General features: G+C 39.2%; 1 protein-coding gene and 1 long non-coding RNA gene across 7 annotated transcripts; one reads left to right on the forward strand and one right to left on the reverse strand.

Annotated features, from left to right (window-relative positions):
* Positions 1-94: 94 nt before the first annotated feature.
* On the reverse strand, positions 95-24,304 carry LOC135721193 (uncharacterized). Of its 5 annotated transcripts, none has more exons than XR_012335997.1 (7): positions 6,968-7,041; positions 6,717-6,856; positions 6,553-6,628; positions 5,779-5,909; positions 3,257-3,391; positions 2,977-3,060; positions 95-2,287 (listed from the first exon to the last, which is right to left on the reverse strand). It is a non-coding gene; the product is annotated as an uncharacterized lncRNA (long non-coding RNA). The 5 variants fall into 5 exon arrangements; XR_012335996.1 differs by having other exon boundaries at positions 96-2,287; positions 5,754-5,909; XR_010521442.2 differs by lacking the exon at positions 6,968-7,041 and adding an exon at positions 24,111-24,304 and having other exon boundaries at positions 97-2,287; positions 5,754-5,909.
* On the forward strand, positions 7,008-23,593 carry LOC135721192 (uncharacterized). 2 transcript variants are annotated; one of them, XM_065243377.2, is made up of 7 exons: positions 7,008-7,235; positions 15,223-15,537; positions 15,765-16,082; positions 16,536-16,656; positions 20,431-20,477; positions 21,181-21,277; positions 22,862-23,593. In XM_065243377.2, exons 1-6 carry the CDS (start codon positions 7,196-7,198, stop codon positions 21,246-21,248), a joined length of 909 nt encoding a protein of 302 aa, XP_065099449.1. In that variant the 5' UTR covers positions 7,008-7,195; the 3' UTR covers positions 21,249-21,277; positions 22,862-23,593. The 2 variants fall into 2 exon arrangements, with proteins under 2 accessions (XP_065099449.1, XP_065099448.1); XM_065243376.2 differs by having other exon boundaries at positions 21,181-21,273; positions 22,858-23,593.
* Positions 24,305-25,692: the final 1,388 nt, after the last annotated feature.

Consider the following 25,692-nt stretch of genomic DNA (forward strand, 5'->3'; position numbering starts at 1 on the left):
CTTTAAAATGACCATAACTTGCTCAATTTTCTACCGATTTTAAACGGTTTGGTTTCTTCCAAACGTTATTAACGTGGCTATAATTCTGCTTTTTTTATAAGTATGCAGTGTCATAGGTACATCTTTGACGTTTATAACAAACCAAACCGTTTGAAAATCGGTAGAAAATTAAGCAAGTTATGGTCATTTAAAAGTACTTGCGCCATTAAATCTCAATGCTAGGAGTGAGCGATCTGCCTGTGGTAAGATGGCCGCCAAATGCGGACGTTCCACTCAGCCTTTATACACATCTATGGTTCGAAACACCACACACGCTGGCGACACCTGCTGGTCAAAATAGTGTAAAAGCAGGAAGATCTGTCCAAACATTTTACACTTTTTACAAAATAATAGCAAGATTGTTCTAATATGTTTTCGAGAAAAATACATTATATAATTTAATTAAAACATAATTAAAAGTGTTTTGGTTTTATTTATGGCAAACAAATTATTAAAACGAACTCCCTTTTTAATTATGCACATTTTTGCCATTAAATCTGTCTATAAACAAAGTAGACACACTGGTAGTGTTATTAATCAGAAGGATAAATGTTTTATGAACTTTTATAATTGTCGGATTTTCGAAACAGTTATGACGTAATGAAGCCTCATGAGGCGTGCTTCGAAGTCGAAATCGCTCATCACTCCTGTACAGTTATCCAGTAGATGACGGTATATCGTGAAGATATGATCCGCTATTAAAAAGAAGAAGTAGTTTACAGAAGTAACTTAGTTTACTGAATCAGCCAAGCCCGAGAGACGGTTGGTGGTTGGCATTTCGCAAACCGTAGAGATCCGGAAATGGAGCATATGTTTGAGGGAGATGATGAAGAAAACACAAGTTGGTGGAAAGCGGTTAAAAGAAAGAAAAGTCGAAATTTATTTTCAGACACGGACGGCAACAAGAAGTCATCTGACACGATGGAGGAAGAAGGAGTTTAACGCAAGGAAAAGTTTGCTACCAACTCTGTAAGTAACATTATCATTAATTTATGCTAATCTAATGTATTTTCCGAATAGTAAAAAACCAGACTAGCAACTGTGACAAATCGGTTGATCATGTATTAAACTGCGAGGCTTATATAATGTAAGAGAAAGATTGAAGTTTCTAAATTTAGTTTCTGTCCGAAGAAGCATCTAATTTCTTAGAAGATACTCATTCATCTAACATAATTTAGGTCACTACCATAACTAGGGATGGCTGTCGCGAAACTAACGTTTGGGTGCTTCTTTCTCGCTGCGTCCCAAACCGCCTACTTCCATACTATATAGTAGGCAAAGAGTACGAAAAGTAGTGCTTTTCGCCCACTATATAGTATGGAAGTATGCGGTTTGGGACGCAGCCTTTGTTTCCTTTCCCCGCTTTAACTCCACCCTGCTAGGATGCAAAGCGAGGAAAGACGAAAGGGCAGAGGAGACGAAGTATTAATTATTAAAGAGAATTTAAAAACCCAAATATTTAATAAAATAAAGTTAACCTACATACATACTTGAGTTATAGTTCATATCCTTACCACATTAAAATAAAGACATTCTTAAAAGTGCTGTAAAATTAATATATATGTCTATACCACTGATCATTTATATCAGGGGTGGGGAACCCTGTTCCTGGAGGGCCACTGGCCTGCATAGTTTAGTTCAAACTATAATTAAACACACCTGAAAAATCAAACTAAATTCTTTAGGATCACTTAGAAATGAAATACAGATGTGTTTCTTTAGGATCACTTAGAAATGAAAAACAGATGTGTTTGATTAGGGTTAGAACTAAACTCTGCAGGAGAGTGGCCCTCCAGGGCTGCGTTCCACTCCAGTTTTAGACACGCACTCGTGAACTTCCCTAAACACTTCCCCTTGGGGGAATCCCTGTCGCCACTTTGAAGTACGTTCCACTTCGTCAAGTGGACGAGGGAAGTTTATATGGACAGACCCTCGCTTCCCTTGATTTTGACTAAGGGAGCGAGTCTACTTCATATGTACACTTCAGGCAGCTTCATATCCCACAATGCAACACGATTGAGGTGGATTTATATTGGTATTGTATTTGTAACAATATAAAGTGGGTTAAAAATCTGCAAACTTGCGCTTTAGGGCAGTAATTACAATATTACATTTTGCAGTTTTGTATGTCCATCTGTAGTTGCCATCATCTAAAGTCTTTGTGAGTATTGCCGTCATCTGAAGTCTTCACAAATGAGGCTGGATCCAAAAAGGTTCCGTAACCTCTAGTTCTTTTAGGATGCGTATCCTGTTGGAAAAAAAACAGGAAAGCAAAATTGGAAGGATTAGAATTGCTGTGGTTCATATTATTTCAAGCAAAAACTTGTGGGCACTTCTTAACATTTCATTACTGGAAAACAAGGTCATAAGAGGTGTATGTGAATGCTTGGTTTAGAAGGTATTTTTGTTAAAGAGCAACTCCGACTCACGATTTTACGTTTCCTTTGGTGTGTAAGTGTGTATTAGTAAATGTTAAAGATATGCAAAAGGTACAAACCCCAAAGTGACCGATGACGCGAGTTATTGTCTCCAACGTAAATCTCTTTTCATGGACTACAACAAACACGCGGATTGTAGGCAACAGTTTACCTCCTGGGCTTGTTGACGTAGAGAAGACCGACAATATCATAATTTCTCCTGCTTCTAACTCAGCTTGTAAGTTAACTCCTGTTGGCATTGCATTGTGAGCAAATCTTTCAAACATGGCAAGGAGTGTCACAATGTACAGATAAGTTGGTCAATCAGGGACACAGCTTTTTAAATCAATGAGTTTTGTACAAAATCAATGCGTTTGGGGAAGGGAGGGAAATCTAAAGCTACAAAAATGTATGGTATGTGGAAAATATTTTTTTTTTACCATAAACCATGCGAACACATTGTATAAACCACAACCTTAAACCTTTGAACAGCAATGTATTAGTTTGAGGTTCTACTTACTAGTCATGAGATTCATAGCACCTTAGAGATGTTTTCTGACAGGTCTGATTCAACTCTGCTGCACGGCCTTCAGCATGGACAAATCTACAAACATAACATTTCATTTGTGACAAAGCAAACAATAGTATTCAGTGCGAGATTCACTAAATGAAAATAAACAAGATCAGTTGTAAATCACTGAAAAGAAAATATTGTATACAAAAGATGATTGTCTGAAGAAGAGATGATTGGATGATTTATTGGTCTGTCTGTCTGTACAATGTTATCTCAACTAACTTACCATCTACAACTAAGTTGTTGGCCAACCACATGACTCTCTTCCAGTCAACCATGACATCGACATCCCACTTAGTAGGGACTGCCGAAGGACAGCATGAAATAAATACTGGTCCATGTTAGTCCTTTATACGAATGACTAAAAAAAAAAACATATCTTGAGTTGACTCACCATATGCTGCTACAATGCTTACATATAGATACAATGATAAGACAATAAAATCAAATCAACTTTTTTTATATTGCACATTTTTAATGTGACATGCACAGACATAATGAAAGGGATTAAAACAAAGATGACATGACGAAACAATAAACAGAAATTAGATAAAAATAATTAAAATACATCCCTACTGGAAAATCCAGCTAAGACCAGCATAAGCTGGTAGCTGGTTTTAGCTGGCAGTAGCTGGTTTAAGCTGGTCCTCCCAGCCTGGCAAAGCTGGTGGGTCATCTGTCTTCCAGCCTGACCATCTTAAAAAGGAGGACCAGCTTAAACCAGATACTGCTACCTTAAGCCAGCAAAAACCAGCTACCAGCTTATGCTGGTCTTAGCTGGATTTTTCAGAAGGGAAACCAAAAACTTGAAATTATGAAATGTAGTGGAGTAAAAATCATGAAAATATGCTTTGGAATGTATGTTTTCCAAAGTAAAACACTGATAAAATACGAAATACTTAAACTTTTACTTTTATGTAGAAAGTAAAATACTTAAGTAGTGTCCACCTCTGATATCAACAAGGATTGTGGTTTACATGTCACACAAATGTAGTCAGGGCTAATACACCATTAAATAAATGTTAGTTTAAACACTCAAAGTTTTTGAGACACATTGCATTTCATTGTAAGCCTAACCATGCAGCTAGGCTAGCTAACTACACGCTGAAATGAAATACTGTATATTATGTCTTAGTGACCATGTTGTAAATAAAAATGAATTGTTGTTTATGCAGAAAGACGCCTGTATGTATCTGCATTAAAAACTTTTGCGCTAGCTAGCATAGCTTCATTTCCGTCACTTACTTTAGCCTTCATATGTTCGCGGCTGTTCTTATGACGCATTTCATTAACTATTATTTTTTTTAAATAATGGAACAGATCAGGTAGGGTCGTAAACCACGTAGAGCTTCTGCGCATGCATAGAAGATCAACGTGGTTTACAACCCTACCTGAACAGATCGAGCAGGCACAAATCGGGTACTGAAAGGTAGCAGAATTGCTCATGACAGGTGTTGGATTATTTGGCTAAAGGGTGGCCATTCATGCCAGTTCCGCCGGACACGTCCCGAACATGTTTTCAGTTCAAGTCGCGTTGCTCGACCGCATAGGTCATCGAGGTTCTCACATTTAAGTTAAAATACATTATGTGGCATGACGAGGGGGCTGGGGGATAACTTCGTGACAAAAGCAAAGATTTTCCATAAAACTCCGACCATGCCACCCCAGGACTTACACCCAGGGAAATATTCATACACCTAAAAAAAGGTTATCACTCCACTTCAAATGCACCACAAGCACACACACCTCAAAATTAAATGTAACAAAAACAAACAGTAACCGGCAGGGCTGAGGTTCCCAACAGGAGAAATTACCCAATCACGACTCGTGTTTACAAAAAGGCACACACACACCCCACTGTGCACTCAGATTACACAACCACACACTTCAAGTGTTACACCGCACACACTGAGGAGGAAGCACTAGGCCTGGCAAACTCGAATCCTTTTAAGGATTCAGGTTATTGTGAGTCACTCACTAAAGTGATCTGGGTTGTGTGAGTCAGTATTGCTAAATCGCCAAAGAAACTCAGTACAGAGCCACTTGTAACAGACTAATCCACGCGACTCGAGATTCTCAGAGCCAGAAACATTGCAGACTCGCAGACTATGGGACTCATGAGACTTCACTCGCTCTACAGATCCACTAACCGTCTGATTCGCATGGTTCAGCCGGAGCCGGATAGTGGATCTATAGAGCGACTGAAGTCTCCTCAAAATCAAATCCACAACAAAATCCTTTCACTTCTGAAATACAATGCTTATAGGTTTAAGGTTTGGTGTGTATGGTCGACCATTAAAAAAAAAAATAGGCCTAATAATAATAGCATAATAATATGAAAAAAAATAGGAAAAACGTGCCCTGATTATGTAGCCCCCCCGAGCCGGAGATCTCGAGTCTGCAATGTTTCCGGCAAATCTGCAGTGTTTCCGGCTCTGAATTGAGAGACAGTTCGCGCGAATCAGCCGGCTACGAGTTGAGAGATTCTCAAGTCAGAGCAGATTCACATGTCTCGAGTCCGCATTGTTTCCGGCTCTGAGTGAGAATCTCAGGTCAGTTCGCGGATCAGCAGATCTCTCGAGTTTGCAACGTTTCCGGCTTTAATTCTTGTGCAGATCAGCCGGTTACGAGTGGATCTGTAGAGCGAGCGAAGTCTCATTAATAATGTTGGAAGAGGTTTGTGTGTGTGCGCATGTGTGTGGTGGCGCTGTTTATGGCTTTACATTGAATTGTACTGTAGGACTCAACTGATCCGGGTTAATGATACTAGAACTCATGAGTTCAAGATCCGGGTGAAAGATCCGAGTGAGTCACGACTCAAACAGGTCTAGGAAGCACCACCACCAGACAGATCCATCCACCCATGGGACCCCAAGCTCCTGCAACAAATCAAAACAATAAATAATTGTTTCACACAAAACAAAATGGTGGCGACCAGCCTTACTCACAAGGCCGACAACCACCACAAGCAATAAAAGAATCACAAATTAAATAATGAAATTAATAAATCACAATTAATTAAACCACATCTATACAGTAAGGCAATATACAAGATGTATATTAGGTAACAATGTAGCAGTCAATGTTATGAACAGAGCACAGTTCTCAAGAACCAGCTGCAATGAGCAAGCCTACATATTAGTACCTTTGGGTCATATGAACAAAGACAGGTTCACAGACACAGGTGATTGTCTACTATGACAATAAAGAAAAATAATCAAAAATAAACAAATACACAAAAGCTACTCGTTCACACGCGAGAGCGAACCACGGCTCTGTAATATAGTCACGTTAAAAGTGGGGCGTTAGCTCTAGACGCCCAACAGAACCAGACAGTATTATAGCAGTGCAGATAATAACATTGTTAAAAGCGGTGCAACACTGCAGCGCAATAGTTAAACACACAGCGCAAGGAGAGACACGGCGTAGAACGAAAAGGAGAAACCTAGAATAAACAAATATCATATTAAAACTAATCGCTACATCATACACTCAAACAGTGACTTCGTGCTGGACACTTACCGAACAGTGGTACCACACCAAACAATTCACTCTTTTACGGCACCGGTTAACCAACAGCAGGAAAACCAGCAGCCAACTGAGGGTACACAACCAGCGCAACATTAGTTTTAAATGACAAACAAAGATTAAAAACTACTAACAATAACACGTTAGCAAAAACTTACCTGTTGCTATCGTTGTGAACACAAAGGGGGGGGGAAGTCGGACATGACGCATTCAGAGCAGCAGCCAATCACCGTTTGAAAGGGGACTGCCACTCTCTGATAGGTGATATCAGCTATCAGTCACAGCTCACCTAATCCTGCTACAATTAAAAAATTAAGATTTATTTATTTTAAGACAGACAATCATTGTAGTTTCATTCGTGCCTTGAAATGTCGGTTGCCTTTCTGAAATGGAACCCGAAATATTAAACCTTGATGACGTATGGGGTCGACCAACGCAACTTCCGGAGAACCCACCCAACAACATGTTCGGGATGTCCGGCGAGACTGACCACCCTATTTGGCAAACATATTTTTTATTATATTAAAAATTCGCCCATCAATACGTTAAACTCGCAACGTAATTAAAATATGTGATGGAAACCAGTCGGACACCCAGAGATATACTGAAGTACTTTACCTCAAACACCTAAAGCAACATGGCGATCATTTTACTCATCATCTCTTTGTTGATCAACGGTAAGTCCCAGACACTAGACGAACAAGTAGACGTCGGGATTAGTTTTCCAAACGACGTTTGAGTTTCAACATGTCCCCCACGACGTCTGTGATTTTACGTACCGATTCGGACCAGGGGGGCAGGGTTTCATATTTTATTGAAGCTTCCCCGGGCGCCGCCATTGCTTAGCGAACCCCACCTGCTGTTAGCATCCCATTGACTCCAATTCATTTTGGCATCACTTTGACAGCGAATAACTTTACATCTGAAGCGTTTAAAGACTTCATTTGTCCATTAATTATTTCTAAAGAAACACGAAGATGTATAAAAGGCTTCATTACCATGTATCTGACGTTATGGCCCAGTAGAAGCAGTTTTTGTAAAAATAGGCTAACGATTGCGTCATAACCTGCGACTCTGGTTCACCCACGCCGTCTTTGCAAGATTCGGTGGGTGATTCAGATTTCTCGTGGCACGGCTATAGAAGATCATAGATATGTACACTAGATGTCGCCTTGGCTAGAGGGCCGGGTATACTTTTTTTCCGCGTCCGGCTCGCGCGCGCACGCGTCCGCGCAGCTTTCCGGGTATAGTCCCCGCGGCTACACGCGGATGGCCGCGTTCGACACTATACGCAATACGAATGATTTCTTATTCAAATTATTAGTCTAACAGGCTGTCAGGGCAGCACTGATTTGGTGACATTTAGAGTACATTAAAACATTAGGATAGGTGAAGAAAAGTAACTGATCCACCATTGCAAACACAGTTTAGAACAAACAACAAGACAACAAAGAACAGGAATCAAACAAACATGCTCCACAGCTTTCTGTTCTTGGAAGAAGTAAAAGTTAAAGAAGAAAAACGATAGTGTGTGTGCAAATGCTGTCTATTTCCTTTGTATAATTGTTTATAGTGGAGTGTCCTGTCTAAATATTTTCACGCGCATGCGCTGTCGTACGCGGACTGTACGCGCACTGTCCGCGCGGTCTCAAATTTTGGGCTGCACGCGGACGGTCCGCGCGGCCGTCCGCGCACCCTCCTGATGACGAAAATGACGTCATGCGGACGGCGCGCATACGCGGACGTCCCGAGTATACTTTCGGCTTAGGGCAGTTCATTGGACCGAATGCGTCAACTAGAGCCGCCATCTTGAAACAGGGGAACCCCGCAACAGCGTCAATGTAGGCAATGGTGGAACAGAAATAAAATCACAAATATAGCTGCAAGCAGCAATGGCGGGCCCTCGCACGTTTTTTTACCGCTACACGGTGCGTCCGAGAAAACGATGCACGGTGGGCAAGCGCATCAAGTGGGTAAATATCAGTGGGCTATTTAATGTTGTTACAGAGCCATTTGGGGACTGTAGGTAAAAGAAACCCCACATTTTAGACAAACGGGGGCACTAGTGAGCCACTTAAGAGACACGCCTATGTCTGACATTTTTGTGCACACTTAACAGCCGACAACTCTGATGTGTGTGCCAACTTTAAGGTTAATCTACTCACGCCAAGAGCCTTAAATATGCCTGAAATAAAAGGAAAGTTTGTGGCGTTGCCATGGGAACAACGTTCGAGATATAAAAAATCCCTTCGCAATTTATCATCTACAATGTCTCAGCATCATGTTGACCACTTCTGGTGTTAATCGCATGAATATCCTAGAAGGAGTATTTAAAGGAACATCGGCGTCAACTAAGAAGGCTTAAATATGCCTTTAAAATGAAAGTAAACTTTGACACATTGCCATGGGAACAGCGTTTGAGATATCAAAAATCCCTTCACAATTTATCATCTACAATATCTCGGCTTCATGTTGACCACTTTTGGTGTCAATTGCATGATTATTCTAGAAGGAGTATATAAAAGTTCACTGCATGCAACTGTAAGGCTTAAATATGCCTTTAAAATGAAAGTAAAGTTTGACACGTTGCCATGGGAACAGCGTTCGAGATATCAAAAATCCCTTCACAATTTATCATCTACTATGCCTCGGCATCATGTTGACCACTTTTGGTGTCAATCGCATGAATATCCTAGAAGGAGTATTTAAAGGAACATCGGCGTCAACTGAAAGGCTTAAATATGCCTTAAAAATGAAAGTAAAGTTTGACACGTTGCCATGGGAACAGCGTTCGAGATATCAAAAATCCCTTCGCAATTTATCATCTACTATGCCTCAGCATCATGTTGACCACTTTTGGTGTCAATCGCATGAATATCCTAGAAGGAGTATTTAAAGGAACATCGGCGTCAACTGAAAGGCTTAAATATGCCTTAAAAATGAAAGTAAAGTTTGACACGTTGCCATGGGAACAGCGTTCGAGATATCAAAAATCCCTTCGCAATTTATCATCTACTATGCCTCAGCATCATGTTGACCACTTTTGGTGTCAATCGCATGAATATCCTAGAAGGAGTATTTAAAGGAACATCGGCGTCAACTGAAAGGCTTAAATATGCCTTTAAAATGAAAGTAAAATTTTACGCGTTGCCATGGGAACAGCGTTTGAGATATCAAAAATCCCTTCGCAATTTATCATCTACAATCTCTCGGCTTCATGTTGACCACTTTTGGTGTCAATTGCATGATTTTTCTAGAAGGAGTATTTAAAAGAACATAGCATGGAACTGTCAAAAAAAATCCAGCTTTGTTAGTGACGCACTTCCTGGCGCCTGGTGGTGGCGCTATACCCGGGAGTCACAATAGGCACATCGATGCGATCGGAATCTTCAGACGAACAAACACCCCGCATGGCATCACAATAAGATATTTTTTGCCTTAGATATTAGACACTTCCTGTTTCTCTGAATTCGCGATAAATTCGTCGCCTCGCCATGGCAGAACCGTTCGAGATATCAAAAATCCCTTCGCAATTTAGCAAGTACAATGTCTCGGCATCATGATCACCACGTTTGGTGTCAATCCCATGAATCCACTAGGAGGAGTATTTAAAAGTTCAACGAATGCATTTTTTAAACAATCCAAAATAGCCGACTTCCTGTTGGGCGGAGCTTAAATGTTAGAGGGCGAAAGTTGTTCGGGTCGATGAGATCTATATGCGTACCAACTCTCGTACATGTGCGTAAATTTTTGCCCGATCTGTGCATCAATGTTTTTTTTTGCATTACAGGGGGCGCTATAGAGCCCCCGTGCCACGCCCGTGTTCCAGCCTTTGGATTTCTGCGATGACGGACGACTCTGACATCTGTGCCAATTTTCAAGAGTTTTCGAGTATGTTAAGGCCCCCAAAAAGTCCAAAAGTGTTAAAAAAAAAAATAATAATAAAATAAAAAAATAAAAAATATAGCTGCAAGCAGCAATGGCGGGCCCTCGCACGTTTTTTTACCGCTACACGATGCGTCCGAGAAAACGATGCACGGTGGGCATGTGCATCAAGTGGGTAAACATCAGTGGGCTATTTAATGTTGTTACTGAGCCATTTGGGGACTGTAGGTAAAAGAAAAACCCCACATTTTAGACAAACGGGGGCGCTAGTGAGACACGCCTTTGTCTGACCTATTTGTCCACTCTGAACAGCCGACAACTCTGATGTTTGTGCCGACTTTTAGGTTAATCTAATCACGCCAAGAGCCTTAAATATGCCTGAAATAAAAGGAAAGTTTGTGGCGTTGCCATGGGAACAACGTTCGAGATATCAAAAATCCCTTCGCAATTTATCATCTACAATGTCTCAGCATCATGTTGACCACTTCTGGTGTTAATCGCATGAATATCCTAGAAGGAGTATTTAAAGGAACATCGGCGTCAACTGAAAGGCTTAAATATGCCTTTAAAATGAAAGTAAACTTTGACGCGTTGCCATGGGAACAGCGTTTAAGATATCAAAAATCCCTTCACAATTTATCATCTACAATATCTCGGCTTTATGTTGACCTCTTTTGGTGTCAATTGCATGATTATTCTAGAAGGAGTATATAAAAGTTCACTGCATGCAACTGTAAGGCTTAAATATGCCTTTAAAATGAAAGTAAAGTTTGACACGTTGCCATGGGAACAATAATAATAATAATCCGAGCAAAAACAATAGGGCTTCGCACCTTTCGGTGCAGGCCATTCTGGCCTGCTCCTCGGTGCTCGAGCCCTAATAATAATCCGAGCAAAAACAATAGGGCTTCGCACCTACGGTGCAGGCCATTCTGGCCTGCTCCTCGGTGCTCGAGCCCTAATAAATCGTCATGAACGCAATTTTCTTGGTTTTCTTTTGGTTCGTTTCAACAGTCAGACATGTATTAAGCATTTAGTACAGGAAAAAAGAAAAGTTAAGATTTTATGAAAATTTACATTTTCTAACTATAATGCATAGTGCTAGTAGGCCTAACATCCATACGCGGCACAAAATTACGGCATCGATCGTCCATGAATTCGAAGTACAGACGGAGATAGCAGCTTTACCTAGCTACTTCCTATGACAAGACCCCTGTTCCAAGATGGCTGCGGTTTTGACGCATGCTTAGAACCCCAAGGTGACATCTAGTGCAGTGGTTCTCAAACTTTTTCTGCGTGTGGCACCCCTTGTGTACGGTGCACTTCTTCGCGGCCCCCCTAAAGAAAATTTAGGACAAAAACTGATCTAAAATTTAACATTTTAATTAAACAAAACATATTAAGTTATACAAAGTAGTGCTGTTGGCTAGTAGCCTTTTTTTTAGGTTTAATTACACAGAATTCATGCTAAATGAATGTATTTTATAAAATGTCATAAATCTCGCGGGGCCCCGGACCCCAGTTTGAGAACCAATGATCTAGTGTATATATCTATGTTAGAAGACTTACAATTGTCAGACAGGTTGCTCACGTGACATCTATGTCATTAAGCTCAGTTTGAGTCTGCGCAGTACACTCGACCCCCAGGAAGTGCGTGCTTCTAATTTACTTCACTTATCTCAGTTGAATCCAATGGGGTCGCTGTGTCCATTTCTTTTACTGTCTATGGGTATGGGTATGTCTCAATCAGCTCCCTTGTTCAGTAGTCAGGGCACTGATCAGGAAGTCGGCCATTTTAAGGGCTGTCTCAATCGCAAAATCCTTCCAGTGCACTGGAACGTTCGTTCCCTAAAAATTCCCACAATGCCATGTAAAAACCAATGAGCATCGATGGTCCCTATGTTCCCTTACCGGAAATCATGTGACCTTTTTGTAGCTCGCCAATCGAAAATCACGTGTTTCAACTCAATAAACAATAGGCGTGTTCGATTTCAAGCGGCGCTGCGCAGACCGATCGGCGGCTGAGTTGCATTTAGTGCATGTCGGTTAGTAATTTTGTCCAACTTGAGCTGGCGCTGAAGGCACATGACTGTGTCACATGGTTTTAAAGGACCGCGAGAGCGATTCGAGATCAGCCGCCTGACCCCTCTTTCAATGAGGCGTTTCTAAATCTGCTTGTCATAAACAAATGAGTACCATCCACGCCAGTAACTAAAGAGAGAAGGATGACGTGAACTCCACTGCTTTGTTCTCATTGGTAGTCGCTCCCGAAAGTCGCTCGACATTTGCCTAAAGTTAAACTTTTCTTAACTTTCTCGCGTCGCTGGACACGCCCATATGGTCGCCAACGGTCACTTTCGCTCGTGTCGCCGGAAGTCGCCAGGTTTCCATTGAAATGAATGAAATCGCGTCGCTCTGCTACTGCTTGTCGTTGGCTGTCTGAATGGGGCGTGAGTCAGCCAGCGCATTTCCCGAAGAGGAGCTGCACGGGCTGTAATGACGACACGGCTGTTTCACGATTGGTCGTATTTACCACATGAAAACAATCACGTGTGTTTTTCATGTTTATTTTCACGCCCTCAGTTCCACAAATGCTCACAAATCTGTATTTTTTATAACAGTTAAAGCTCTTTTCATGTAGTTGCGATTTTATATTGTGTCATCTTCATCAAAATAAAATGGATAAAAAACGTAGACCCCACTACATTGGTATTTAAATAATATATGCTTATGTTAAACTTTATTCCTGTAAAAACAGATGATGTAAGCCTCTTCAGTTCCACTCATGCTCATACACGGACATTCAAAACAGTATAATTCACTTTTTATGTTGTTTACATCTTACAAATCATGTTTACTGCGATAAAGCAAGCAAACGCCACGTGATCAGCCATGCCTGACGTAAATGCAGCAAACTATGGGAACCACAGCGTGTCCGACTTCACGTCTCCGTTTTCAGCTCCTCCCCACCTGCACGCGGCTAATCTTGCCGATCGGTTACATCCAGCCGCAGCCGATGTCGAACACACATTTTTTGAAATGTGACAGAACTTTTAAAAAGATAAACGTTTGTTTTAGTTTTAAATATAAACACACATCTCTACACAGTAAGGGACCACAATCTACTCAATATTTAAAACAATAATATTTATTTAAAATTGTAAAAAAATATATATTTAAAATTAAGTAATAATATTTCCCAATTTTATGCACGGATATGTAAGAGAATAATGACAGCGTTTTTCACAGTGTACTGTTTAAAATTGAGTCAGAGAGATGTTGGTTTTCCCGGTTGTTGATGAGTAACAGCTGTGAATGATTACAAAGCGCTTAAGCAACCACAGCTGTAAGTGATCACAACGTGCTTAAGCAGCCACGTGACAGAAAAATAAGTGAAGAAGAGAGCTCTGGATACGTGTGTTTGTAAGGTTTGATATTTTGCTTTAAATGTTAAATTATTACAGAACATGTAATTTATTAATTTAATTTTAACAAATCAAAATAACTTATACAAATCCTACTAAAGTTGCCTATGCTTTTAATGAACCCAAAGAAATGAAGAAATAATGATTAATAACAATTTATTATCTTTAAATTAACATATATATTGCACATTAATTCGCAAATCGCATGCGAGCCGAACTGTGGGTCGTGATCTGTACGGATCATTGATCAACTGCGATCCGTTACACCACTAATTTGTAAAAAACAAACATCTTGAGAAACTTGGTAGCCTACAATATTTTCCTCTTATGATTGAGCATTAGAGACTTGGGATTGAGTAGGCTACATGCTGGTGGCAAGCTTCTCATTTCTCCGATGAGTCAATGACGACCGGAGTCATATTAGACGGAAATCTTGTCAAAGAATGAAAAAAATAACTGTATTAAACGATTACCATTATTTTAAATAAACGTTTCTGTTCCGGAACATATATATATTTTTTTAAATTTCTGGTTTCGTTTCTGTTCCATGCAAAACATCAAAAGTTTCTGGTTTTCGTTCCGTGAACTGGTTCAAAGTCTTGCCTTGCCTCTAGTGAAACGCTGCGGTTCATTTTATTTTACCAAGTAATCTGGCAAGACTGAAAGTAGTATTTCTGTGGAATAAATGGAAGAAGAATGGAATTAAAGTGCTCTACAATTCAGTTGTTACTAGTAAGAATACAATTGCAGAGCACTAATAATTCTATTAGAGAGGTCTACAATCATAATTGTTAATAGTAATAATTTAATTATAGAGCTTTGTAATTGTTACTAGTAAAAATTGAATCATAGAGCTCTTAAATTTAATTCTTACTAGTAAAAATATAATTACGATGAGTAACGCTGGCTACAATAATTGATAATTCGGCTTCCCATAGCCCCCAGATCCGACATTTTCAGGATCAGCGGGTTTAATGTTAATCAACCGAAAGTTCAGGGTTTTGCTGATGGGAAGTTAACCTCGCTTTCTGGAGTTCATTTATCAACATTTCTGTCTGCCCTATAATCAACCCATGCGCACAAACACACATATTATTTATACAAGTCTGCACTCAGCTACCTTGAAAAAAATCGTTTTTTCTTTTCAGACAACTATCACAAAAATGCTACAATCTTGGTCCTCAAAATCTGTCTTCTGGTGTGTTTCAAAAGTACTGTATGGTTATAAGCTAAGGCAGAATACAAATGTTTAAAACATTAACAGTAAAGGTATTAGTAATCCTTTATATAATCTTTTTACTGGCAATGTTATATAAGTGATTTTTATCTGACACTTTCTGTTTGTGTTTTACAGGTGTTGTTACAGATGAGATTGTGTCACTAAATGAGGGAGATTCTGTTTCTTTACACACAAACACTAAAACACAGAAAGATCATCTGATCGAGTGGAGGTTTGGCGATCAACAGGATCTTATAGCGAGAATAAATGGGGAACCTACCTCACTCAAAATATATGATGATGTTCTTGATGGGAGATTCAAAGACAAACTGAAGGTGAACACTGAGAATGGAGATCTCACCATCACAAACATCACAACTAATAATAACACTGGAGATTATAAGCTAGAGATCAGCAACAGAGCAATCACGAGAAAGACATTCATCATAAGTAAGTATCTCAAGCTTTACTTTAAAGGTCCCATTTAACATGTTTCGAAGCTATGATTTTGTTTATGATATAATATAACATGTTTTTTGATCATTAGGAGTCTTTATTTGTTAACGTTTTGAAGCCTTATAAAGCAGTGTTTTGAAAGCAACCATCACTACCTGTACATCTTCTTTATTGCATGATAGCAATAACCACTAAAATAAATGTTACGCTTTGTTCTTCAGATGTGTCTGGTGATAAAGTGACGGTGATGGTGGGAGATTCTGTCATTACAGTCAAAAATGTTATCAAGAAACCAGGAGATGAGAAGATTCTGTGGAGGATGCGACACAACAACTCTCATGTAGCTGAAATGAATGGAACGGTCTTAACTTATAATGTTAATGGTGGGAGATTCAGAGACAGACTTCAGGTGGATTATCAGACTGGAGATCTCAACATCACAAATATCAGACCTGATGACTCTGGATCTTATAAAGTAGATATCACTGTCGGCAGTCACACATATACTATACACAGATCATTCACTGTCAATGTCAAAGGTGAGTAGATTGTTTCAGTATAATAAAGATTTTAAAATTGATAAATTCAGTTTTTTTAAAGTAAAATATCTTAATGTAGATTAAATGGTGGAATTAAATTAAAAATAGAAGAAAAAAATACAGAAAATAAAAACTGAGCTTATTTTTGCTTCATTACTGATAATATAAAAGTAATCAAATAAAATCTCTCTCTCTCTCTCTCTCTCTCTCTCTCTCTCTCTCTCTCTCTCTCTCTCTCTCCTCTCCCTCTCCCTCTCCCTCTCCCTCTCCCTCTCCCTCTCCCTCTCCCTCTCCCTCTCCCTCTCTCTCTCTCTCTCTCTCCCTCTCCCTCTCCCTCTCCCTCTCCCTCTCCCTCTCCCTCTCCCTCTCCCTCTCCCTCTCCCTCTCCCTCTCCCTCTCCCTCTCTCTCTCTCTCTCTCTCTCTCTCTCTCTCTCTCTCTCTCTCTCTCTCAGATCAGTCATCTGGTTTGTCTTCAGGCGTTATAGCAGGAATCTGTGTTGTTGTTCTGGGTGTTGTTGTTGCTGCTGCTGCTGTTGGTTTTATCGTTTACCGCAAGTCTCTTAAGGCTAATAGGTAAGAAACTTTTTGAGCTAACACAAAATTTATATATTGATCTTTATTCTGCTACAGTAGAGATTAAGTTTAAAGATGTAAAATGTTTGTTCATATTTAGTGTGTTGTGTCTTTTGTGTTTGTTTGTGTTTTTATTCAAATATCAAACCACATCCCTATACTAATTTAGACAAAAAACAGCACTGTGTTAATACATATGGGGTGGTTCTCCAGACAGGGATTAGTTTAAGCCAGGCCTAGACTTTAGTTTAATTAGCAAATATAACTAGTTTTAACAAACATGCCTTACTACAAACTAGGGCTGCACGATTTGGGTAATTTTTCCTATTGCGGTTATTGATGCTAATATTGCGGTGTGCGATTGCGATTATAATAAATGGTATCATGAGTCAACTTGATTGGTTTTAAGGAAAATCCACACAGTTTAGGGATAATGTGTATTTGAAAAACTAGAAATGTTTTCGTATTGCCACGTGATGTAGCAACTGCTCAGTGTCAGTAATCCTAAATCCAAAATACTGCCATACAACAGACGTAGAGTTTTTTTTTTCAGCTACCAGATCACTGTCAATCTCCTCTGCATCCATCTTAGCTCTGGTATTTCCGCGCTGCGCACACACATGTAACAACGCACGCCACACTTGGCATGCCACACGTGCACTGCCTTTTTTGTTCATTTTTCTTTCTTTTTTTAAACAGCAAGAAAAATCATCAAACTGTTATCAGAAGGTTTGTGTTAACAAGTCCACACATTTATTTATTTAATATAATTGCAACATTTTGCTGTCATATAATCGCACAGGCTGACATCGCGATTGCGATTAATTGTGCAGCACTACTACAAACATTATTTGTGTGCGTTTTGAGGTAAAACAAAGGGCACACTATTTTAAGATATGGCAGTGCAAGTTTTTTTTTTTAAGTTTGGACAGCTCTTACATTTAATTTAGTCTAGGACTAGCCCCTTACAATATCATAATCTTTACTGCATAATAGTTAACAGTTAATGTTTTTAATAATTAATCATGTTTATTACAGTAAAGTAGTAGTGTTCATGCAGCAACTATCACTCATCTCACTTACACAAAACTGCAGCAAAACACTGGAAATACAAACACAGAAATCCTAATTTAATTAATAGGTTTTATGTGTCGTCACGCACTCGCCCCATTGGCAGGCAAGAAAGCATTATCTGTCATTGGCCACAGGTTAAAAAGTGCGAAAAAGTAAAAATGTATTATTTTTGTTATGTGTTATATGTTTTGGGGTGTCCCCTAGCTAAGCCAACCCACCCCACCGTCATTATAGAGTCGCTGTGATTTCACAAAGTAAGATGTGATCAACTTTTTAATTAAAGAAACCCAAAATCACCCTTAAAGTCGCAATGAAATTGAAATGAATAACTATATATATATATTTAATATTGTGGTATTATTAACAAATTAACTTATCTGTGAGCTTCATTATTTTTAAAAAAATTTGTGTGTGCTCATAATCTTTAATCAAAAATGCAAATCTCCTCCCCTTCTCAAAATGACCTCTCTTCACTTCCGGTCATAAGTATGGCAGGTGGGCGGGGTCCGGGAGAAGATCGCAGCAATTAGCAACGCAACCCAACTTCAAACGATCCAATCAGATCTCGATGGACAAATTCAAATCCAGCCCTGCCTTATTTCATCTCAAAAGCCTTTTCATTCGGATATACGTCACCATGGGGAAAATAAGGCAATCGCTAATTCCGTTTGGCGATAACAATCTGTCAATTCCTTTAGAAAACACACTTGAGATTTTACATTAATTTCAGACAGAAATCTTTTGGATTTGTTTATTGCGAAATTGGGACAAATAATGGAGAGTATTGCTTTGAGGCAGAGCAGCACAAGATTTTTAAATTCATGCAGTATTTTAATTTTTATAAAAACCTGGGGACCCCTCAAATTGTTTTGTCTTATTAAGGAGTACAGATCCCCCTTAGGCCTTGTTTGATGTAAACACTGATTTACATGGACCACTTCATCAAAGGTAATCTAACGTAAACGCTGTATATTTTATTAATCATTGCATTTGTTTGCTATAAATAATATCTGCGTCATTTTCAAAAGGGCAATTTAGCAAGCAAGCAAACAACAACAAAATATCCATATTTGTCTTATCGAATTAATGTTCTCGTTCAGATTTAATATAAAGAAATTTGCTGTTGTTGGCACACTTTGTAGACAAAAAAAAACAAAAAAACAATGCCTTCACAAAATAAAGACAGGGAGATTAAAGTGAAGCTGTAAATCATATTGAATATTTAGCAGATTGTCACACTTTAATTTGTATTATTATATTTCCCATTTTAACCATGTGTCTTAGTTGATGCCAGTAATCTAAAATAACACATTATAGTTATAATACTTCATTAAAACTACCCCCCTTAGGGCCTGTTTACACGAGAACGCTCGAGGCTGAAAATGTAAAAATATTTTATTGGATGTGCCTTTCGTTTACACGGCGACGGCGTTTTGGGGGCTTAAAAACGCAAAAAAGTGAAACCACCCTTCAGATTGGAAATCTTAAAAACGAACTACCGTTGCGTTCTGGTCTGAAGAGTAAAAACGCAAAAGTCTGCTTACCGTGACTCTCGTCGCGTACGCGTTTAAGTCACAGGCATGCGCCAGTTCAGGAAAATAACAACAAACATGTCAGATTATTTCCATACGTCGGACCTTCAAGTTGCCATAGCAGCTCTGATAAATATACAAGTCTTTCCAGCAGTTGTATAAATTATTCACAGCTAGTATTACTGATCAGATAAGGTGCATTAATTACCTCAGTGAAACTGTTGATGCGCCAATTCGTCGAAGGTAAACCAGACGGATTTGGACGAGACCTGGGAGAACTAGGAAGAAGGTTTTACGCAGGCACATGGACTTGGTGTTGTTGTGTGTCAGTGCTTCACATTGCCACCTAGCCGCCTGTAGTGCATACTACATCAAATATCACACACTTTTGCGTCACCATATGCACACAGATTTCCCCCTCAAAATGCTCGTATAAACGCGGAATAAAAAGTGATAACGCAACGCCACTTTTGCTGTTTCTTTTCAGATCGTTTCCATGTAAACGTAGCCTAAGTTCCCTTTTTGGTTTGGGCCACCACCCCATCATGCATTTTCAGTTCCTAAATGACGTTTTCATTACAAATATATTTTCAAAGAAAGTAAATGGTTTATAAATGATTTTGGTATTATAAAAGCATGAAACTGTTAAGGTATCATGCATAGGAAGTTAAATTAAGGAAGTTCATCATAAGGCCATTAAGCCAATAATGGGTTTTGTACAGATGTAAAGTTTATGTACAGTATGAACGTGACTTCTGAAATTTTCACAGCGCTGTGTCTGCAAATACTTTAAGGTTATTTGTTGTACTTTGACTGGACTAAACTTTATTGTTTTTCATTAATATGATTTAATAAAATACAATATGATAGCATCATATTAATATAATACTGGTGATAGTATAAGTCGAGTTAAAGAGGAGGTCTGGCATTAATCTAATGGTGTTTAGTGAGTATAAAATATGGAATTGGGTCCTGTGTATAATTGCAAGTACCCGAAATTTGTGCCACAATTTTTTTTATTCTGTTAAGAGGTTATTTCAATAATTGTGGCTTGAAACCGAAGATAAATTGTCTGACTGAGCGAGAGAGTTATAATGTCAGATTAATAAATCAATTAAATTAAAATTGTTAATGTGTTACATCACCTGCTTTAATATTTATATTTCAGAAATGAGCGGGAAGGTGTAGGCTCCCCGATAAACAATGAAGCGACAGGTAAGCATGCTGATTTTTATAATAGTGATGATTTTTATTGTAGTGCTGAAGTGGTTAAAGAGTCAGACTGCAATAAACACGCAGCATTATAAACTCAAACCTTATATTCAGATTTACTTTTATAATGGAAAAAAGTCTCTGTATGTTAATAATAATAATTCACTTCAAGCTCTTCATTGTCTATGGTTTTCAATGACTCATATCTGTCATTGCCATTTTTAAGAGCATTTAATTGAATCGGTGTAACACTTTCTTTTTGGTACACGTGGTACATGTACTTCTTATATTAATAACGGTTAATTATGCTTAATTACATGCAACTATCCCTAAACCAAATCCTAACCCTATAGTAAGTTCATGTTGTTAGTTTATATTACACATCACTTAAACATATATTTACACTGTAAAATAAAACAGGCATGGACTACAAACTAAAAAGAAAACCTTTATTAAAGTCTTCATTTTTTAGTTGAGATCTTGTACCTCAATGATTGTGAACCTGAGAATTACAATCATTAAAATCCAACAATGAAAACACAATTAATGTCTCGTTTATGCATTTGGTAGACATTTTTATCCAAAGCAACAGAGTCCAATTCCACAACCTTTGAGCTGCTAAAATAATACTCAACCAACTGAACTACAGGAATGCATTTGTAGATATTTATCTTCTGATTTGATCTCTTATCTGTGTCCAACACAGGAGAAGAGTCAACAGAGATGAACAAACCATTGAGGACTGGAGATCCCAGCAGCAGTGATGTTCCTTAAAAGTGTAATATCATCAACATTACAAACACCTGCAAGTAAGCCTGTGATGGCCCTTTATGGGCCCACTTTGGGCTAGTCTAAGGGCCCCGCGCAGGTTTGCTCATTGGCAAAACGTTGGCCCTTTAGCGCTGGCCCTGCGCGGGCAGCCCTCACTTAGCCCCCAGGAAGCCCTCATACAGAAAAATCCCCAGAGTTAAATAAACACTGCTGGATGTATATATTGTCCCATCTTACAGAGTGTTAAAGAGTAACAATGAAGCAGAATTAAAAGCTGTGTTATCCTCTTTCTCAACATCTCTGTCTGAAACCTTAAATTGCATTTCACATCTTAGTTGTAGAGTCATTTTCTTAACTTATGTTAAGATGTTGGCTGTTTCATTTAAAGTCACCATTATTGTGATCAGTGGTTGTTTTATTTGGACTTTGACTCTTGACCGTTGGCTTGTTAGTGTTTTTTGGCTGCTATATCTAAGTGTGTTTAAAACACATGTTAAGCAAAGAAAAGGCAATAGTAATTGAATATTGATGGTTGACACATAAATAACATCAAACATAATCATTTAATGAACAGATTTTTTAATATAGTTTTCCCCCTTATCAGAAGCATCATTTTCTGTTAATAATGCAATACTACAGTTTTAAGTCCAGTACTCTCATAGCAGTTTATTATTCTGAAGAATTTTGATAGTTTGCACATAAACATTAACCGCTGAACAATGTAGATACAAAGACATCAAGAATCAGAGTATGAATCTCAACAATGGTGACACAAAATGGTAAATAAAGGTCATTATTTATTCATGCCGCAGTGCATTCTGGGAGTCCTGGATGAGATTTGTAATTTGTTGATACCCAGCATGCATTGCAGCTTGAAGCTTTTCATTTTATTGTCACCATCATTGTGATTCATACTCTGATTCTTGATATTTGTGTGTCTACACAACAAATCGGTTAATTTTCAGTGTCAGTGTTTCAAACTTCTTCAGAAAGACAAACTGCTAAGAGAGAGCTGGATCTCATACTGTAGTATCACATTGTCAGAGAAAGATCCTTCTGATAAGTTAGCAAACAATAAATTAGTACATAAGTTTTTATTTAATGATATTTAGACTTTATTTACTGAACTGACCACCACCAAAGTATCGCACTCTGCTATAACAAACATGTCTTAAACTCACAAAGTTATAGCAATCAAACGATTGAACAATGTAAGAGTCACGAGTCAAGTTTAACTAAATCAAACACTGATCACAATAAGGGTGACTTTAAATGAAACAAAATCTAAACCTAAAGTAAGAAAATGACTCTACCAATAAGATGTAAAAATGCAATTTTAGGTTTCAGACAGAGATGGTGAGAGAGAGGATAACAGCGCTTTTTTTTCTGCTTCATTGTTACTTTTTAACACTCTGTAAGATTGGGACAATATATACATCCAGCAGTGTTCATTTAACTCTGGGGATTTCTCTATGTGAGGGCTTCCTGGGGGCTAAGCGAGGGCTGCCCATGCAGGGCCAGCGCTAAGGGGCCAACGTTTCGCCAATGAGCAAACCTGTGCGGGGCCCTTAGGCTATGCGTATACAGGCCCATTGTAAGCTTACTTGCAGGGACATATCAACATTATTGACTTATAACATCACTCTCATTTCAATGACTTTAAAACCTGTCTGCCTGTATGCTGATGAGGAACTGAACCAGAAGAAAAGCTCTCAAGACTACTGAAACACTGAAAAAAATATAAAGTCAGGTTTATAGAGCACTTCACAGACACGGTATACAATGTACACTATATACACTATATACACACATGCATTAACATTACCTCATAATAGATTTCATACCTGGTACTACACTGGAAAGACTGTTTTGAATGTACTATTTGCTGTTTCATGCTCATATCTGCATAGCTATGATAACTCTGAATAATTGCAATGTAACAGCCTGAATGAACACAGATGCAAATGTAACTAGCATTCCAAAATGCAAGCTGCCTTAAAATTTTCTTTAAAATAAGTTTTGACAATCTGGTGCTACTACTTTGATTTGTGTGAGATGGGTTTGATTTATTTAAAGATTTGATTTAAAAAGTAAACATTAACTTTCTTAACACCAACTCTAAGCTATGTTTTTATTATTTGGCTACAGTTTTTAGTTTTAAACAACTTTAAAAGAATTATTACGGTACTTGTATTTTCTCAATCATTTAAGAACTTTGTAAATTAAAGTCCTAACTGTGATTTTTTTTGTTGTTGTGTTTTTTCTTTCTTTTATTTTGTGAATGTAAAAACTGTTTAACAGATCACTTGAGATGACTGAACCTCAATTAAATCTCTGTTCTGATCTCAGTGTGTTCTTTTTTGAACAGTGTGTTGGTTGGCATTAATTCATTTGCTATATTAATTGTGTGTTTAAAATTTAAGCCTATTTTATGTATATATACATACATATATATATACATGCCTTGTGGGCATAGCAGTGATGGCGCCTATCCTGGCTAGCCGTCCGCCTCGCTCCTTTGAGTTTGTTTTGCTACTGTTATTGTTTGTCTTCCAAAATGTATCTGCTCTGCTGGCATATGATCGCCAAACTCTCCTCGACCTCAGGGCTTGGTCAGAGACCCTGCTGCCATCTAATCGTCCTTTGTTAAACCAACAAACACCGGTGCTGGCGGATATCCCCGATCACTTGCGCCGTATGCCTACAGTTTCTCTTCGAAGGGACCGTGATCAAAAGTCTCGCTCAAATGGATCCTACGGATCAGAACACCGACGGTGGCTATTGTGTCTATCGCAAACACCCCTGAGAAAGCGCTCTAGGAGACGTGGAAAACGGGCCGGTAAATTATCCCGACTAAAAGCTTACCTGAGAGCCTCCTCCTCGGCTGAATCGCTCCTAGGATTTTCTCTCCCTGTTCGGTTCGTTTGTAGCCGATGGATCCGCCCTGTCTCTCCAGAGCCATCGTCGATGCTTGCTCCAGTGTGCGGTCCTGCTACATTAACGCATATTAAAACTGGAAACTCATGGACAGAGTTTGTTTACATCCAGACACCGGCTCCGTCTCGTCCGCTGCTCTTTCGGTCGCATCACGCACACGTCATCAGAGCGCTGCCACCATGGAAAGGGATATCGCTGGAAACATCGCGAGACTTCGGCACGCTGTGTACGATGGAAGACGTGGAGTGGATCTCAGTCTGCTCCGCCCAATCCAGAGGTCTACTGATCATAAATCTCACATTAAAACGGAACTTTTTAATGTTCAGTCCCTGTCAAATAAATCTAGCCTGATTCATGATCATATTCTTGAGAAAGACATTGATCTGATGTGCCTCACTGAGACCTGGCACCAACCTGAAGTTTTTCAATCCTTAAATGAAGCTTGCCCCGCTGGTTATAGCTATCTGCACAACTATTCTCTTCACTGTCTACTGGATACACATGCCCCTCTTAAAACAAGAACTGTGTCTTTCTCCCATTCTGCCCCTTGGTTTACGGATGAACTGCGCAAGATGAAGGTTGAGGGCCGTGCCATTGAGAGACGTGTTAAATCATCTGGTCTGGAGGTACACAAGCTAGCCTACAAACATCACCAGAAGGCCTACGCAGCGGCCCTTAAACAAGCCCGGTCCATCTACTACTCCGATATTATCAAAAACAGTCCAGGAAATTCTAAACAGCTCTTTTCCACCATCCATCATCTTCTAAATCCCAAAACCATACCGAACCCACAGCAGAACTCTGTGATAAATTTCTTGAATTTTTCAAAGATAAGATCAACTCCATCCGGTCTCAGCTCTCCGGTTCCCCCGATCCATCTCTCCAATTTGCTAGCCTACAACCTCCTCTTCTTAGCAGTTTCATTACAGTCTCTCAGATCGAAGTCGAGGGTCTTATAAAAAAGATGAAGCCTTCCACCTCTCCCCTTGACCCCCTTCCCACTGCGCTCATCAAATCAAACCTTTCAGCCATTAGTCCTCTCATCACACAAATAATAAACCAATCATTAAACTCTGGTCATGTCCCACCCTCACTTAAAACTGCTGTTATAAAACCTCTCTTGAAAAAACACAATCTTGACCCGGAGTGCCTTTCAAACTATCGACCTATTTCCCATCTTCCCTTTCAGTCAAAGGTGCTTGAAAAAGCTGCTGCTGCACAGTTACAGGAACATCTACAACGCCATTCACTGTTTGAAACATTCCAGTCTGGTTTTCGTACTGCCCATAGTTCAGAGACAGCACTGTTGAGGGTAACGAATGACCTTCTCATTTCTGCAGATTCCGGATCCCCCTCTCTACTTATTCTCCTTGACCTGTCGGCGGCCTTTGATACTGTAGACCATCAAATTCTTCTAAGCCGTCTTCATTCTGACATTGGTCTCTGTCACTCCACACTGGACTGGTTCACCTCATACCTCTCTGACAGGACAGAGTACGTCCACGTGGGA

Source organism: Paramisgurnus dabryanus, chromosome 24 (genome assembly GCF_030506205.2).
Source record: "Paramisgurnus dabryanus chromosome 24, PD_genome_1.1, whole genome shotgun sequence".
NCBI lineage: Eukaryota > Metazoa > Chordata > Actinopteri > Cypriniformes > Cobitidae > Paramisgurnus > Paramisgurnus dabryanus.